This window comes from Empidonax traillii, unplaced genomic scaffold (genome assembly GCF_003031625.1).
Source record: "Empidonax traillii isolate 1590-97213 ecotype Southwest subspecies unplaced genomic scaffold, ASM303162v1 scaffold715:size483424, whole genome shotgun sequence".
NCBI lineage: Eukaryota > Metazoa > Chordata > Aves > Passeriformes > Tyrannidae > Empidonax > Empidonax traillii.
In genome coordinates this window covers 1-17,214 of record NW_020955908.1, presented here as the reverse complement: position 1 = coordinate 17,214, position 17,214 = coordinate 1, and the positions used below count along the sequence as shown (strand labels likewise).

The 17,214-nt window shown below is 41.2% G+C and overlaps 2 protein-coding genes across 2 annotated transcripts; one reads left to right on the top strand and one right to left on the bottom strand.

Annotated features, from left to right (window-relative positions):
• The first annotated feature begins 1,891 nt into the window (after nucleotides 1-1,891).
• Nucleotides 1,892-4,403, top strand: THUMPD1 (THUMP domain containing 1). Its single transcript, XM_027900240.1, has 4 exons — nucleotides 1,892-2,155; nucleotides 2,349-2,529; nucleotides 2,885-3,133; nucleotides 3,725-4,403. The coding sequence occupies exons 1-4, from the start codon at nucleotides 1,937-1,939 to the stop codon at nucleotides 4,045-4,047; spliced, it is 972 nt and encodes a 323-aa protein (XP_027756041.1). The 5' UTR covers nucleotides 1,892-1,936; the 3' UTR covers nucleotides 4,048-4,403.
• A 6,299-nt stretch (nucleotides 4,404-10,702) lies between these two features.
• Nucleotides 10,703-17,164, bottom strand: LOC114065942 (acyl-coenzyme A synthetase ACSM4, mitochondrial-like; the record flags this gene model as incomplete). The annotated part of the gene is made up of 12 exons (XM_027900239.1): nucleotides 10,703-11,017; nucleotides 11,580-11,699; nucleotides 11,841-11,940; nucleotides 12,624-12,751; nucleotides 13,113-13,214; nucleotides 13,325-13,405; nucleotides 13,925-14,048; nucleotides 14,814-14,893; nucleotides 15,498-15,654; nucleotides 16,040-16,183; nucleotides 16,423-16,630; nucleotides 16,912-17,164. Coding segments are annotated over 12 exons (1,584 nt in total), but the record flags the coding sequence as incomplete, so codon positions are not given.
• Nucleotides 17,165-17,214: the final 50 nt, after the last annotated feature.

The window sequence follows — 17,214 nt, the reverse complement described above, 5'->3', positions numbered from 1 at the left end:
TCATTCCAGTTGAACTGTACAGTGTTCAACCAACAAAATTCAGAAAAAATGTGTAAGCTATCCCTAAAGATTTATTCTGACTTTGTTCCTAATACTTAATTTATTTTCCATTATTTTTAATCTTATCTGAGTTATCCCATCCTAAATTTGGAATGAAATCGAGGTGAGATGAGCATTTGATTTACTGTTTTGATCAAGTACACCAACAAATATATTCTACTTTTCCTTACCTGGACAGTATACCTTGCACAAACATTGGACAGGCAGTTGGAGGAGAACAGAAGATGGCTGTGGGAAACTCTAGGAAATTTAGAAGAAAATAAGTAAAATTTTACCAATACACTGAAACTTTTGAGGTCTCATCTTTACTGTAAGAGACAACATAACAGTCTTAGCATCCAGCTTATGAAACACACAGAACAGTAAGTGTCCTAAAAAGCAGTTTCTGTACTTGCCGACACCAACGCACAGCAATTACATTTAATTTATTTCCTCTTCAAAACAAAATTTACATAATTTTACAATTTGTTCAGCACATCAAAGTTTTTTGCTCTTGAGACCTGTACAGTTTTTCTTGAAGAATTTCTTCACAATTGCAGTTAAGTGGCAAGCAAGTGAGGGCTACTTGTTTAGATGCTCTGTACGTGTTAAAACTGGCAGCGTTCTTCAACGTACCCTAATATTAACTGGCAATTTCCAGCCATCTAATTAATGTGCATATGATGACAAATGCATTCTATGCAAAATGAAACATGGTAATCTTTTTCAGAAGCTGAAGAGTTCTGTGTGGAGGATGTAAGTAAATATAATGCTGGTGCTTTTTGTTAAAGAAATTTAGCCTTGCTGCCTCTTCACTCCTTAAGTCTGAATTACACAGTGCAGACAACTGAAATCCTCATTCATCTGTTGCTGTCACTTCTTTTAAGAACAAAAGTGCTTCCAAATCTCAGAACAATTTCTTGTGTACTTCACTTTTAAGCCTAATACTGGACATTTGCAGGTTTGTGCAGTCAGCTCCAGAGCAGAGTATATGATGAAACTCTTCGGATGTCAAATATGCTCTTGTTTTGGAGTGCATAATTGCAGCACTTACTCCTTAACTTATGGATTGGTTATCCCCAGGTGAAAGTCATAATTGTGCTGTGCTCTGCCCCTGTGCAGTGCCTGGGGAAAGCAAAATCTGGACAACCTATGCAGGTTACACAGATAATCCAGCAATTACTGGCTGGATTATTTGTACCAGTGTCAGTTGGTACAAAGCTAGGGGTTTTTACAGTTTTTCTAGTGTATCACCATTGTGAATATATTTGTTGCCAGGAATGAAACAAATGTAGCAAAGTCCCGAGAAGATTCCAGAATATTGATGTTTTAAATATTATTTTGACGTATGGTCAGCAAAAAGCATCACTTTATGAGATAGGAAAACTCACAAACTATCCAGCTGTAAAATCATGTGATTTTGGTCATGGAATGAATCAAAGGTGTGTTTTTTTGGATGGCAGTCATAAGACCTTCCTTGCAGTCAAATCACATCCTGTGCTCCGGCACTGCTGCCTCCTCTGCTCCCATGGGAGAGGGCGTGCAGTGGCCACGCAGCCTGTCGCCATAAAGAACGCCTGGCTTCTAAAACTCAAAGATTGAGTCTTAGAGGTTTCTTTTAAGTGCCGATTTTAGGCAACACGTCCCCTCCCCTCAGTTCTTGAACCATGAACGCAGAGTTTAACACTGGGGTTCGGGGGAAGAGAAAGCGTCGGGGTCTATGAGGGACGGAGCGCCGGTCACCGCGGCCCCGGAGCGCCGGTCACGGCGGGCCCGCCCCTCAGACCCGGGCGGTGCCGCGGCCGCCGCTCCAGGCGCGGCGCTGTGCGGGCGGAGCAGGGGCCGCGGGGCGGGCTCGGCGCCGGCGCCATCGCGGCGGTGCCGGCGGAGCTGCCCGATGGCGGCGGCCGAGCCCGCGGCTCGCAAGCGGCGGCCCAAGGGGCACTTCGCGGCGGCGGGCCGGGCCAAGCGGCCCCGCGGCGGAGGCGGCGGGCGGCAGCTGGAGGCCGGCATGCGCGGCATCCTCATCACCTGCAACATGAACGAGCGCAAGTGCGTGGGGGAGGCCTACAGCCTGCTCGGCGAGTACGGGGACCTGCTCTACGGGCCCGAGCAGGTGCGTGCGGCGGGGCCGGCCGGGCGCCCCGGGCTGGCGGGGGGTAGCGCGGACCCGGCGGGGCACGGCTCCCCGAGGCCTCTTGTCCTCGCCTTTTCTGTGTGTGAAGCGGCCCGGCTGTGCTCACCACACCGCCCGGCCCCAGTGATGTGTGAGCGTTGTGGGTCGGTACTCACCGACACTCTGTGTGAAGTTTTCAGATCACGAGGAGAGGCTGTCTGGAAGCGACAGGGAGGAGGATGAGGACGACGTTGAGGCGGCCCTGAAGAAGGAGGTTGGCCAGATCCGTGCCTCGACGGAGCAGAAGCTGCGGCGGTTCCAGTCGGTGGAGAGTGGTGCCAACAACGTGGTCTTCATCAGAACCCAGGGCATAGGTGGGACGTAAACCGATGCTGAGTAATGCAAACTGCTCTGAACACCGTTTAGTGATAGGCCACAGAGCCTGGCTTCCAAGAAACACGTGTAGATAGAAAAATTACAGTGTTTCCCTTTCCCATTGACTGTGCCACTGAGTTTTGTCATTAATGGAGAAGTTAGAGGTAATGTGCTTTCACAAAATAAGCTCTGATTATCCAGTTTTTGTATAGTAAATCAGCTCTTTACATAAAAAGGATTTGAGGCTGACAGCAATGAAGCCAAGTGTGCATTTCCCCACCTTATTATTTACAGGGGGAGGGAGGGAGATAATGCCATCAATTTGTTTCTCATACCTAACTCTTTTTCTTGTAGAACCCGAGAACCTGGTTCACCATATATTAAAGGATATGCATACCACTAAAAAGAAGAAAACAAGAGTCATTCTGCGCATGCTGCCCATTTCTGGAACCTGCAAGGCTTTCATGGAGGATATGAAAAAGTACACAGAAACGTTTTTTGAGCCTTGGTTTAAAGCCCCTAATAAGGGCACTTTTCAGATTGTTTACAAAGCTCGTAATAACAGTCATATGAGTAGGGAAGAAGTAATTAAGGAATTGGCAGGTATGTATGGATTTCACACGAAACAGAGCAAGTATATACACAACCCACAGCTGCATGCACAGCATAGGCCAGACTGTTAAAAGTGATCTTAATGGGCATAGATGTTTGTTCCTTAAAGGCTGTATGTTGAATTATAAAAGCTTCTCTAAGACTTAAAAAAAGCTTGACATCAGTATTTCTTGTTGGTGTTGATGTTCTTAAGAGACAACAAGCAAAAGAACACTGAATATAATTTGCAATGCCAGTGACGTGCTTTGAAATAACTGTTCTCGGGCTTTTTCTCTCTGGCTGCTATATTGAAATAGTGTGTTAGTATTTCCATTGAATTTTTGACTCATAAAATAGCTTCACCTTACTGAGTATTTTGTTTCTTGGTAATTGCGGTGGGATAGCTCTTCAGTTACTTCAGTCTTACAGATGGTGTATTCTGAGAGTCCTGAGTTCTGCTATTTTAAGCTAAAAAATTAGTAAATAGCTAAACCAGAGGAGGATCTTGCCTTCTCTGTCTTAACTTTTATCCTTTCAAATAAGGTGTGCTTATGCTCTGAAACACTTTTCCCAGCATCTTTTAAACTACATCTTCTTTTACAGGAATTGTGGGCAGCCTCAATCCAGAAAACAAAGTCGATCTTAATAATCCAGAATACACAGTTGTGGTAGAAATAATAAAAACCGTCTGTTGCTTGAGTGTGGTGAGAGACTATGTTCTGTTCAGAAAATACAATCTACAGGAGGTGGTGAAGAGCAACAAAGACACCCAACAAAACCCATCAAGTCTAACAGAAGAACAGAACTCAAAGGTAGTAAAAACAGAAACTGAGGAGGAGAAGAGCTCAAAAGAAGTAAAACAAGAGAACAAGAATCAAGGTGAAATAGAAGCTGAGCCCAAGGGGAATGATGCACTTACAGTGTAAAAAATGGGAAAAGTAAACATAATCCAAACATATAAAAAAAAGTTGCCCTAGAGTTCTGAAAGGGTGTTTTAATGAGAAGAGTGGGTTTTGATTTGAAATCCTCGTTTTAAAATCCACATGTGTAAGAATCTTAAAGCTCGTTGCAGGTGGAACTGATACTACAGCAGATGTAAGAGTGCTCAAGAGGGCATCACCTTTGTGGTGAAGCTGGCTGTCCTTTGTTCTGCATTTCCTTTACCTGGCACAAAAAGCAGGAGTGTGTGCATGTATATGTAGATGTGGCCATCCTGACGTGGATGGACTCTCTGTTGTTGTATCTGATGGCAACAGTGACCAAAAGGCAGCACAGAACAAGCTCTCTGAGGAATTACTGACAGAAGTGAGAGATCTGGAAAAGACAGTTGATTGCAGTTGATTGCAGAGGGTTTTGAAGAAAGTGATCTGACAGCTGTGTAACTGCAGAACTCAGTAATGTTTTTCTGTGTGAACAACAGAATTAGGTAAACCTGATAATTTCTTGTATGATAGAGGGTTTTATACATATATATATATATATATTCACAGCTCTACAAGGATATGCTGTCTTGAAATGAATGGAAAGAATTGCTATGATCAAAATACTTGAATATTATGGGACGATTTAGAGTAATAGATTGGACTGTTCTAGAACAGTGGAAAGTACAGTGCAGGCATTGCAGGTGGTTTTATCAAAAACTACGTGTGTTTACATTAGCTGTGTATGCAGCAGTTACTGGTTTATAGAAAATGCTGTAGTCACTGAACAGAATCCTTTTGAGTAATTTGCTGCAAATAACCTTTTGCTGCTCTTTCCAAAGAATTAATCCTTGGGGGATTTTATAAAGTTTTGTTTTTATTCTTTTCTTAGGTCAAAAAATTTGAATTTAAATAGTACTCGGAAACTTCTTATGAAAGAAGCTCTCCATTTTACTATACTACATAAGGGCAAATAAATTTTCATTTTTGGTACAGTTTTGGCTTTACAGTAATAGTTTTGTTTCAGATTGAAAGTAATGTTAGTGAGTCTTTCTGATGTCTGTTACAACAGCTGTTTGAACATCCCAGTGACTTTTAAAAACCAAGGAAAACCAGTGCAGCTATAACTTGCTTTCCAGTAGGGTTTTGAATATGCTTCCTGTACAACTGTCTAGCTTTAGTATTTCATTTCTAGCATAAAATCCTGTGTGTTGCTAATGGGAAAAGACTCATCTTGAAGAACACCACTTGTTACTTGTCTTGGGTTAATGAAAAGGATGTGTTCAAGTCTCTCATAATTTATATTTTCCTCTTCTCTCAAAATTGTTTTAGAATTTGGAAAATGAAGATGAGTTTTTTTCCCTAGTTCTGTCTCCCTTACCACCCATTTATTAAAACTCTGCTTTCTTACCTCCATTCGTGTTTTCTTTAAATTTTAAAGCTTTTTGTGTGTGGATTAAACCAGGAATATGTGTAGGTCACACAAAGGAAAGAACCATTTGAGAGCAGATAGGAAGGCCAACTGTGAGTGTTTATTGGTGGCTGATGTTGGTGATCAATTCATGACAGCCTTTTTATCTTCTACAGAAAAAAACTCAGGGGCAGTTTAGTGGGGTATTTTTTGTTTTCCTTCCTTCGCTCTCTCACTGACCTCTGTGCCTACACAACTTACAGTTTACTTCTGATTTTTCATAATTTGCACTTAGTGGACATCCAGTGTTAACACATTAATTCCTAAATCTCGAGCCTTTCAGGATTCATACAAGCAGGCTGTACCAGCATGCAGTAGACAGTTGGGGCACTGCACAAGGTCTGCCAAATTAAAGAAAAAAGGAAAAGAGAGTTAAACAATACTGTTTTGAGGAAAACAATTGCTGCTAGCTGTTCTACTCTGTACTAGGGCACAAACTGTGAGACGTGATTATAATCTCACTTACATGAAAAGCAAAATAATTGCTGTCACTGTCAGTGTTGAGGAAGGATGTTGTAGTGCCCAGACACCAGCTGAGAGGTGATACACTGACTGTGCAATCACTGGTGTACCTGATTTGTCCTAATGCTGACTTGCAGCACAAGCACTATCACTTGGTATGAAACCTTGACCCTGAAAGTGTACTCTTACCCTCGTGCTAGATTAAAACTCAGATTGGCTTGAGAAGCTTGAAAATAATTTCCGTGAAGAACAAGCCATTCTCACAGCTTCACTGTTTTCCAGTATTGACTTGTCTTTCTTAAGGGTCACAGCCGTGTAATTAAAATATTAATTTACATGTATCTCAGCTCATTTTTCATTTCAGTAGTGAAATACAGTAGGGGAGAGGTCTAAGTGACACCAATAACTCCCACTGATTGGAAGCTGCTGTTAATATCCTGTGCCCAAAAGAATCACGCTGCAAAAATCCTTCCTGTGTTATATTCCTGTTCCAAGAACAATCACCCCGTGGTTATACCATCTTAAAACAGCTAATCCCATCAACCTAGGAGGCTTAGTTTTTTGGCCTGCCTGGAAAACAACGTGAAATATGAGTAACTGTTCATTGCGAGCGTGGTGTTCTTACATTTGAGATTCCTCTTGGATAAAACTGTGGCATGGCATGTGCAAAAAACACATGTGCCCTGGAACCATGGACCAGAAACACTCCCAATAGCTGCCTTTACCCCAGCAGAGTCCAACATATTCCACATGATGTCTGAGGGAGTGAGATTCATCCAGAACCTGTTGAAGACAAAGGTGGCCAATGCAAGGAAGTCTGCAAGCGGAAACTAAAAAATGTGAGGGTTTGTTGTTGTTTGGTGGTTTTATTTTTTCTTTAGAAAGGCATGGTAAATTTGATCTGAAGCTCAGGAGCTCAAATAAATGCCTTTTAAATAACCTTTATACTGATGGCAAAGGTAAAGAAAATCAAATGGTATCCCAACTCATTATTTAATCTGGATAAATAGGCAAGTAGTTTCTAAAATGGAGCCATATACTGTATTGAACAAGATCTTTGTCTTCTGGGTACAGTTCAGCTGAGGAGACCGAAAGTAATGACACGTACAAGATTGTGGGAGCCTCATAATCTGTTGGGTGCCATTTCAGTAGCTGCTTTTCAGCAGTCACAGAATCACAGAATATTCTGAGTTGGAAGGGACCCACAAGGATCACGGAGTCCAACTGCTAAGCAGTGAGGCAGATGGATTCCTACAGACAGAAGGTTCATTTTGCAGTGCCCTTTTAGGCCTTTCATAGTGAAAAGCTATTCACATTAGCCTCATTACCATCTTGATAACTTTCCCTGTCTTCTGTGTCTCTTTGGCATGTCACCTTCTTTCAGGCAGATTCAATTTTTTGTTTTTTTAAATATAATACGCTCAGCATGCAAGTACTCCCTACAGTGGGGTTTATTTTTTGTTTGAAGTCTATTTCTGCTCCTGAAGAAATAAATTCTCAACTATTCTCTGGTTTCAGTAGTGCAAGCTCAGTTCCATTTAGATTAATGTAATCTACACAGACACAGCATTTTTTGCATTTGTTTTCCTTCTGTTTTTGACCTCAGACAATAATGTGCTTCCTAGCTGGGATGCAAAGTAATATCCATTTCAGAGCTTAAGGGTGTGAAAGAGGCGAGATCCACCTGCAGAACCCTCCTGGCACAGCCTCTCCTGGGACTTGTGTTTGTTAACCAGTTCATTGTTGTCCTGAAAGGTCATCAGCAGCTTTTCTACACAGCACCTTTGCTGTTTTCCCAGGCTCTGGTACAACAGCAGCAGATGTGTTTATGGGTAGTACACAGTGGGATTACAGCAGAACCAGGAAAATGGAAGATAAATAACCCTGTGGCTTTTTTTTTTTTTTTTTGGCTTACTGGTGGTTTTGTGCTCCTGGTAAACACAGCCTCGGTCAGAGAGTTCAACTACTACTTATATCTTCTGAATCAAGTGCTGTAGCAGCACTGTGTGAAGGGTAAGTGCTACAGAGAGGTACCAAGAAATATGAGATGTGCCCTAACAGGGATGATCTAAACCCCTGCTGCACCCATAGCCACGTAACTGCTTGACTGTTATGGAAATATCTCACAGTCTGAACTGACTACTCAGTCCAGGAAATCCTTGATTATATTTAATCCTGAAACTACACAACACAGAGCCAGAAATCTGATCATCAGCAATGGTTAAAAAACATTGTCACAAAATAATATTTATAATTATATAATTTCCTTTTAAAAAATGTAACACTCTCAGCATGCAAGTGCTCCCAAGAGTGGGGTTTATTTTTCATTTGAGGTCTAATTCTTCTCCTAAAGAAATAAATTCTCAACTATTCTCTGGTTTCAGTACTGCAATCCATTTAGATTAATGTAATCTACACAGACAAAGAATTTTGTGCATTTGTTTTCTATCTGTTTTTGACCTCAGAAAGTAACATGCTTTGTAGCTGGAAAGCAAAGGAACATCCATTTCAGAGTTTAAGGGTGGCTTTCAGTAATAACACAAAAAGAAAGGCTGGTCTGATTTCCCCTCTTCTATCATTATTTTCAAAACCATTTCTCCCAGGTACATTTTAAATTATCGAGAATATATTGCTTTAGAAATATCCCAAAGCATCAGAACAAAAATTGGTATCTTCTACCTTTATTCAGAAGGTTGTCCAGCACCTCTTAAGACTGACAGGGAACACTAAGCTAGAAGACACGAAAGTCCAGGATGAGCATGTTCTGGTCAGGAGCTCAGCAGCCAAGCTAAGCTCTTCCCCACTCTTTGTTTCTTCCTTTGAATGTTCCCAGAGATCATCTTTGGTAGTTGCTGGACAAGCCCCAGCTCATCTGTGAAGAGAAATAACAATACTTAGCAGTTTGACACAGTTTCATTCCAAGCTGGGTTCCATTTCTGTGGCAAGCCTGCAAATTTAAAAGCTATGGGCTCTTTTGAGGATTAAGTGAGCAGGCAGCACATCAGTCCCAGTGCCCAGCAAAAAGAATGAGTTCTGTTTTAAAGAAACTCAGGAATTCCTCAAATCAGTAGTGCAGGACAAGCACACATCACTGAATTTGAGCCCAGCCTGGACTTCAAAGGGACCAACTAAGAGGCTTTATTTGGTTGCTTAAACCCCGGGGAGTGAGGCAGAGCCAGGACTCCTGCCCACACAGCAAACAGAAATGTTTTGATTCATCTGTTTGTTTCTTCCTTCTCTTCCTGGTCAGGTTTGGGTTTTGTGTCATTACAAAACTGCAATAAAGTGTTGGCAGGTCTGATGGACCAACGTGCAGCCTGAGCAGTCTGTGACTGCAGCAGAGGGGAACCCTGAGCGAGCCCTTCCCTGCTGAAATGAGCCACTTGCACCACTAGACCAGGGGGCAATCCAGCCAGATCTGTTTAAAGCCCAACACAGACCAACACCAAACCCCAAGAATCTGTCCCAGGATTATATTTTTAAAACTACTTTAAAATCAGTTTATTCCCAAGATCATAATTAGATTATGTTTAAAATGTATTACTTACAAAGAATAAATGGATTACAAGAAAAATCTGATCACTTCAAAGTGGATTACTTTTCCAAAAAGTACCCACATTTGAAATCTGAATGTGCTTAAAGAGAAACAGATTCTGATATTATGAACATATTACATTTTTCAACGTTTTTATGATTGCACTTAAAAATCTAACCCTATTTCTTCTTATTCTGTTCCAAAAATGGGATTACATTTAAAATATCCAACGTGTTTTTCCTCTGTCCTGGTTGAATCAAGAAGAAAAAGATTAATCCCTCAGAACAAACATGCAATACAGGAAAAGGGAAGGGAAATTTAAAACCATACCCCACGGTTATTGGAACCCTGGGCACAAAGTGAGGGAAGCCAAAGACAGTGAAGTGTTTTCTGAAGACCTTTGGTGGGAGCTGGTGCATCATTGCTTAGCCAAGGGGATCTTATCCTGCTATTCCTGATGAACTATTCATTTTAATTCCGAATGTGAATGCCCTCTAGATACTCTGCAAGTGTTTGATTCCTGCCTCACTTGGAAAGGCTGCAGTACTGTTTGCCCTCTGCACAGCCCACTGCCAGCAGCAATGAGATGTGAAGCTCACGCTGAAAACTCCCCCAAACCTGCTGTACCCTTTCAGCCTGGTAATCTGTGACCAGTGCACGCTGTGACAACTCTGCTGAGGAACCTGACAGGATATTGATCGTTGCCAGTGAGTCTTTCAAACAAGCTGTTGTATTCAAACCCTCTGTTATTACATCCAAGCATTATCTTTCTCTGTTCAAGTAGTCATTCAGAATGTCACTCAAAATTCACTGCTTTATAACTGTATTGAATTGGTAAAATCTGATTTTTTTTATTAAAATAATTAGGTTAAATTTATGTTCACAGACACAACTTGATTAGGTGAAGGAACATTTCATTTCCCTGCACATAATCCCAGTGGTATCTAATACAGGTTCATCTGTAGTTTCAAGGGAAGAAGACAACATCAGATCCTACCATGACAGGCATATGATAAGCTGTGTTTACTTATGGAGTTAGCATGGGGTCAGATTGTCAATAATGCATCAAAATATATTTGATACAGAACACCTTTTCTGATGCAGGTATCACCTTTTCTACTGTCTCTTGAGAATAACAATCAAATAGAAGCTGGGCTGTAAGAGAGATGGAGAGGTCTCAAAGGGAAAGGCTATTGAAATAGTCTATTGAAAAATTTATTTTTCAGCCAGAATAATACAATCCAGTCAAGTACTGACATAAGAAACTTTGCAAGCAAGCATAAATATCACACCTTGGTGTTACCTGTAATTTTTGATGCTCAGGCATCTAACAAAAAGCAATCAGAATGAGGGCAGTTATATTAGTGAGATTTATATAGTGCTAATGGAATGAGAGAAGTTTTGTTTCATTCCTAACAATGCTACACCCGTCCCCACTCTTTGTCTCGTAATTCATTCCTCTTGATCTTCCCAGTGACTGTCTTGGGCAGCTCTTGGACAAATTCCACCTATATAAAATAAAGAGAGAAAACAATGTAGCATGTTCTGTGGAGTTAGTTTTCCAAGACCAGCTCTCAGCATATGTGGAAAACTGGGAGGACGCCTGTCAGTAAGAACTGCCTGCCTGAAGGGTCATGTCCAAGCCAAATCAAGGCAGCACATTGTGCCACTTGTGAAACCACCCCTTTGCCTCTTATTTATTGCCTGTGAGGAGCAGTAGATAAAAGCTTATTCAGATTCAGTCATTTGCCTAAAGGCACCAGTGAGTGCTTGGTTGAAGGTTAAACACCAAATGGAGAATTGTGGCTGTGGGTCTGACCTAAAACATGCAGCTCTAACTAAGGATGTACGAAGCCCAGAAATTTTCGAGATATTTAAACAAACACTTTACTCAAATACACGAAAACCAATGTGAACTAATATTATTTAGGAAAGATCTTCTGCAGCCAGTGGTCCAGAAGAATCTTTACCGCTGTCTCTTTCAGGTGAATCATGAAAATCTAAACAGCAATTCTCCTGAGACTTACGAAAGGGTGTCCTGGTTTGAAGTTTCTCCTCAGAAGCATTTACCTTTCTAGGGTATTTATATGGAGCAGTGGTTTTCTTGACATGGTCCTGCAAGTCCCGGGCTAAGCTCTTCGGGTCACTGGATGAATAGGCTGGGGACAGAACTACAAAGGCTTTGACAACCTGTAAGATAAGATTAACAAAATATTAACAAAAATATTAACAAAAATATACTGCTGTATATTATTCAGTAGAAATTTCTTTATATCATCATATGTTTAGACAAAAACATTGCTCTCCTGCTCCACCACTCAGCATCATTACCTCTCCTCTGAGGGGATCTGGGCTGCTGACAACAGCTGTTTCTACCACAGCTGGGTGCTCTATCAGGGCACTTTCGACTTCAAACGGCCCAATGCGATACCTAGGAAGGAAAAATAAAATAGGATTTGGCTTTTTTTAGGTGGAAAACAAGCACCAAATGTTTTCTAATTGTCCTATTGAAGAAAAAAACTACTCCAAACCAGAACAAATTAATAATCAACTATAGAAACTTTAGCCAAAATGGGGAAGCTGCTGGTTGTGTTAGAAAGTAGGAGCGTTTCACAGTGGTCATGTGGTAGAGGAATTCTGGGGCTGTGGATTCCTCCCCATCTCTCCCCTTTCCTTGGGGCTCCTAATCTGGAACTCCATGCCACTGATAGCTGGGGTCTGCAGCAGCAACTGGTACCACATTATGGTATCCCATCATATAATATCAAATTGTTTCATTTCATTATGTTAAAGTGTTTCAAATGCTTTTTGAATCCAACAGAGATGTCCTTCAATTTTAGTCAAAAATGAATTAGATAAGAATTCCTCCTCAGCCAATTGAAGTCTTCATTCTTTGTTGAAACAGATGAGATTTGCAGGGGAAATGGATACAGAGATGCCACTGATATCACCAAGATGGTATTTCAGGTCTATGAACAGCTAATAATAAAAGCAAGTATTCCTAAATCAGGAGGTCAATACATTCATGACAGGATTATTATGTCAGAAGCTCACCAGGAACACAAATTGTCAGACAACACAATGGCAGATTTACAGATAAGTAGGCAGACTGACCCTGAAGAAATGATGATGTCATCATCTCTTCCAATAAAATGAAAATATCCATCTTTGTCCATAGTTCCTCTGTCTCCGGTGACATAAAAATCCCCACGTTCACTTTCTGCAGTTTTCTTAGGGTTATCCTTGAAGTGGTTTACAAACAGTTTAGATTTTGAGCATGCATTAGCTATCCATTATGCTATAGTGCACATACTGTCAAATGCACTGGAACTTAATTTTTCAGTCAAGGATGTTTAAGAATTGTACTGATATTGCTATAAAATACAATAAAATATGCTTAAAATAATAGTTATTCTTTTAAAGAAATTAAACTCAATCTTGAGCAAATTCTTCACTTTTATAACATCCACCAATCCAAATAAACAAATTACTGTGATAATAAATAATAAACTGGTAAAAAATACTCAGCCTTTTGAACCACTACGCAACTGGAGAGATTTTGGAGGAGATTGGTGGTGATGAGGAATAAAGTAAAGTCCTTACTACATATTCAGAAAAAAACCCAAGTGGTCTTATAGGTTTGCTTCTGACAGCAATTTCCCCCTGTTGACCTGGAGGCAGGATATTAGCATTTTTGTCTATGATCTAGAATGAAAAACAACATGTATATTAGTTCAATGAGAAAACAAACCCTAAACCCAACCCCAAACAAACAAAAAGCCCCTATGACAGAATCTAAAGAGCACTCAACAAACCTGAACATCATAAAGGGGAGCTGCCTTCCCCATTGATCCAGGTTTAATCTTCATTCCTTTAAAAACAGAGCAGATTATTCCCTGTAAAAATCAAACCAAAGTTTTGCAATAGAAAACTGCTACATTCACACTCGATTTATTAAATATATTTTCTAGATTAATTGCAAAGCAAGGAATTCAGATTCATAGGATCCTCTATGCCAGTGGTGTATGGCAGGGATAAGAAAAATCACAAAGCTCCCTGGCAGAATCCTGTTCCATGATCTGTGAAGAATTCACGCCCTGTGCTAACCAGTCTTCTTCCCTTAGATTCAAACTCTGCCCTCTTGACTGTCACTCTTACTTGGAATTTGCTTAAGGACATTTGTGGAAATATTAGGGCACATCTGCTCCCAACAACCCATGTTTCTGGCAGGTTCTGTGGGGAGAGCCACGACAGGACCTTCTTTCAGAGGCTGTCAGGGGAGGAGGTTTCAGGGAGCTGAAACATTCACAGGAACATGAAGGAAACAGATGGTTTCATTGAAAACAAACCTTAAAACGTCGTAAAGCAAAAAGGAATTCCAAAGATTTAATAGAATATGGACCCTACAGATGTACCATTTCAGTTTGGCCATAAACTTCATGGATGTCCAGCCCAGTCTGGCTCTTCCACTGCTCCATGACTTCTGGGTTGAGTGGTTCCCCTCCACTCATGCAGTACTTCAAGTTCATGAATTTGTAGCTTCACAGGGAGTTAAAAACAAGAGAGGCAGTACTTAATCTAGGGGGCAAGACAAGGAGCACACAACTGTAAACAACACTGGAGAGCTGTTTACTGGGACAGTTAGTCCCATGAAGTGGGGAAATCAGAGGATCCCTGATCCTTCAGCTCCTGGTACAACGAGGACATCAGTCTGTGCTCAACACCAGACATATGAGTAGCAGCAGTTGGAGTTAAGCACGCATGGAAAATAAAGTAAAGCTTTTGCTGAAGTCAGCCAGGATTATAACTAACCACAGACTGATTTGCTGAGCCAGGGCCCTGATTGCTGATCCTCTGCAACAGGTCAAGGGAGAAAGTGCAAGAGGGGAGGAATGAACAGGAGTGAGAATTGCAGCAGGGGATGATGGGCAGCTGCCACAACCACTAACTCCCTCACAGTTATGCTGACACAGACTTATTTGGAAGAATTCCTTCCCAAAGCATGGACAATTAATGTGGTAATTGAAAATTATGATAAGGAATTTAACAGACTCGGTTTCATACCCTCAGGGGTTTGCTCACAAGTTCAGTACTGGAAGTCTCAAATTTCTAACGGAAAACATCAAGTTTCTCTATGTTTTATCACTGAAACTCATCAAAACTCAAATTCTGTATGATGGCCTTTTCATGAAGGATATTTGGAACTAAATTATTGCCCTATTTTGAGTCAAGCACCAAGATATGGGAGATCTCTAAAGCTTAGTCAGGGTAAATTAAACATCAGTAAATAATGTCTTGACACACCTGGAGAGATCATTTTGCACCAGCATGCGGAACAATGTTGGAGCACCGACCAGAGCATCAATGGGGAATCTGCAGAGAGTCTGGTGAGTTAAACAAGATGAACGCGTGAAGCTCAGCCAAAAAACTGAATGCACAGTAAACAGGTGATATAGAAAGGACAACCACGTTTGACCCATGTGTAGAAGCACCTCTCTGTTGGGTAAGGAACTCTCCTGCAGCTGGTGCAATATGCAGAGATTAACAGTATATCTGGTTGGACAAAATCCCCCCAGCCTCCACAACCTGGGGCATGGCCAGAATAAGCCCATCTCTGTCTACATCATAGGGTGGTTTTCATTTTCTTCTCATCCAGAATGGGCAGAGAAATGCTTTAATTTCAGTCTCTATTAATACCAGCCGATATCACTTCCACAGTCATTAGAATGAATTAATGGCACGCAGTAAGTGCTGCTTTTGGATGATTTTCATTGATGTGCTCACCAGCTTTGAGCAAAATGTATGAATGAATTGTAGGTTTGGCCCTTTCTGTATACGTGAAAAATGTAAATATGGGCTTTACACAACAGATGGAGCATCTCAAACACAACTATGGACACAACCCCCATGACATCTATGGAAGCTGTTAAGAATTATTTTTTGTGCCCTTTGTGCAGGTTAACACATTTCCACGAGTTTTTTCCTTACATTTAGGATGACTGTTGAGTCTGTCTGTGGTAGGTTATGTATAAAGACGCATGACCCGAAAACCCAGGGATCATAAACAGATGCTATTGAAGTTAGTATCCATCCTGTGTCTGCTGTGTTCCATATCATGCCAGAAGGTGGTAAATCCAACCAGTACCTGATAGAGCAGGAAAAAAAAAAAAAGGAATGAAAAGATAATGAAAAATGAAAGGGCTTTAAAAGCCCAAACCCAAACCACAAACAAAGAAAACAAAGAAACCCAAGATTTCTGACAAGCCCAGTGTGGTATCCCTTGGTTCTTTGCACTACGATATTCCCAGCTGACAGCTGCCCTTTGAACCACTCTGGAAAGAGGATAAGAGATATTAACTGAAAAATAGAAGCACTGGAGGTGATCCTACTGCCCTGGAAATTTGCTGGAGTTTGTACTCTGATTTCAAAGGGAGCAGGACTGGGGCTGTACATTATTCATTAATTTTTCACCAGTTCCAATAAGCAGCTTTAACTACCTTATGTTCAAATCAGGCTCAAGCCTTCCATACCTTTCACTTAAAAGGGGTCTGAAACCAAGACTACCCTGGGAATGTTGAGTCATCTTAGGAGAACCTGTGGTTCCGCTGGTAAAGAAGATAATCATTGGATCTTGAATCCTTGTTTTGACACAGGAATGGTCATCAGCTTGGTTTCTTTAAAAAAGAGAACGTAATAATGATTTCAATGGTTACTTTACACAGGTTTCAGAATGTAATAAAGCATTCCAAATAAGCTTCCCAGATTTTCACAAAATTACACTAAAATAATGTGATGTTATACTTCCTCCAAGACAGACCTCCCCTTAAAAAGAAGAGGATAGAAGAATCCCAGAATGAGACCACTGCTAGCAAACATCTCCATGTGGATTAGCAATCTACTCCCTCATACTCACTTGTACAGCTCCGTGAAGTTCAGCCACCCTTCCCTGCTGCCCTGGGACACCATTAGCTTGGATTTCAGAAAGTGACACTCAGGTGCCACTGAGTCCACTGCAGGAGCCAGTTTGTCAGTGGTAATTATGCACTTGGCCTTTGATGCCTGGAGTCGATATAGGATGTCTTTGGCCGATAATTGGGATACTCCTGGAATTAAGACAATTCCTGGACGAGAGATAAAGTTAGTTCGGGTTGGCATATTTTTTTATGTCTGACTCTTTTCTGAGAACCTAAACTATAAATTATTCCCAAACTGACCTCTGATATGGATTTGTCCTGGTGTTCCCCCAGGCAAATTATATATATATATAATATATAATATTACATAATCCAGTTGGCCACTCACTGGGTTATCACATTACTTTCCTTTATAAACCACATACATTCTTGATCCTTTCAACCTACTCGCAATAACCAGTTTGCCAGTCTCAGATGTGCTCACCGACCTGCTCGCATACAAGCCACATTCACCAGCCACCACTCTGGGATTCGTGGGAGGATCACAATAAGTCTGTCCCCCTTCTGCAGCCCACATTCTTTAGTCAGCACATTGGCCACTTTCCGAGACAGGAACCCCAGCTCCTCAAAGCTCCACTTCACTTCTTCTCCTTTTCCGTTTATCCACCAAAACGCAGGGTTTGGTGGTCTCTTTCCAGCCTGCAAAGCATAAGGAATCAAACACAAAACATTTTCTTCTGACAGACCATGAAATTATAATGCAAAACCACCTACAAATTATGGAAGATCTG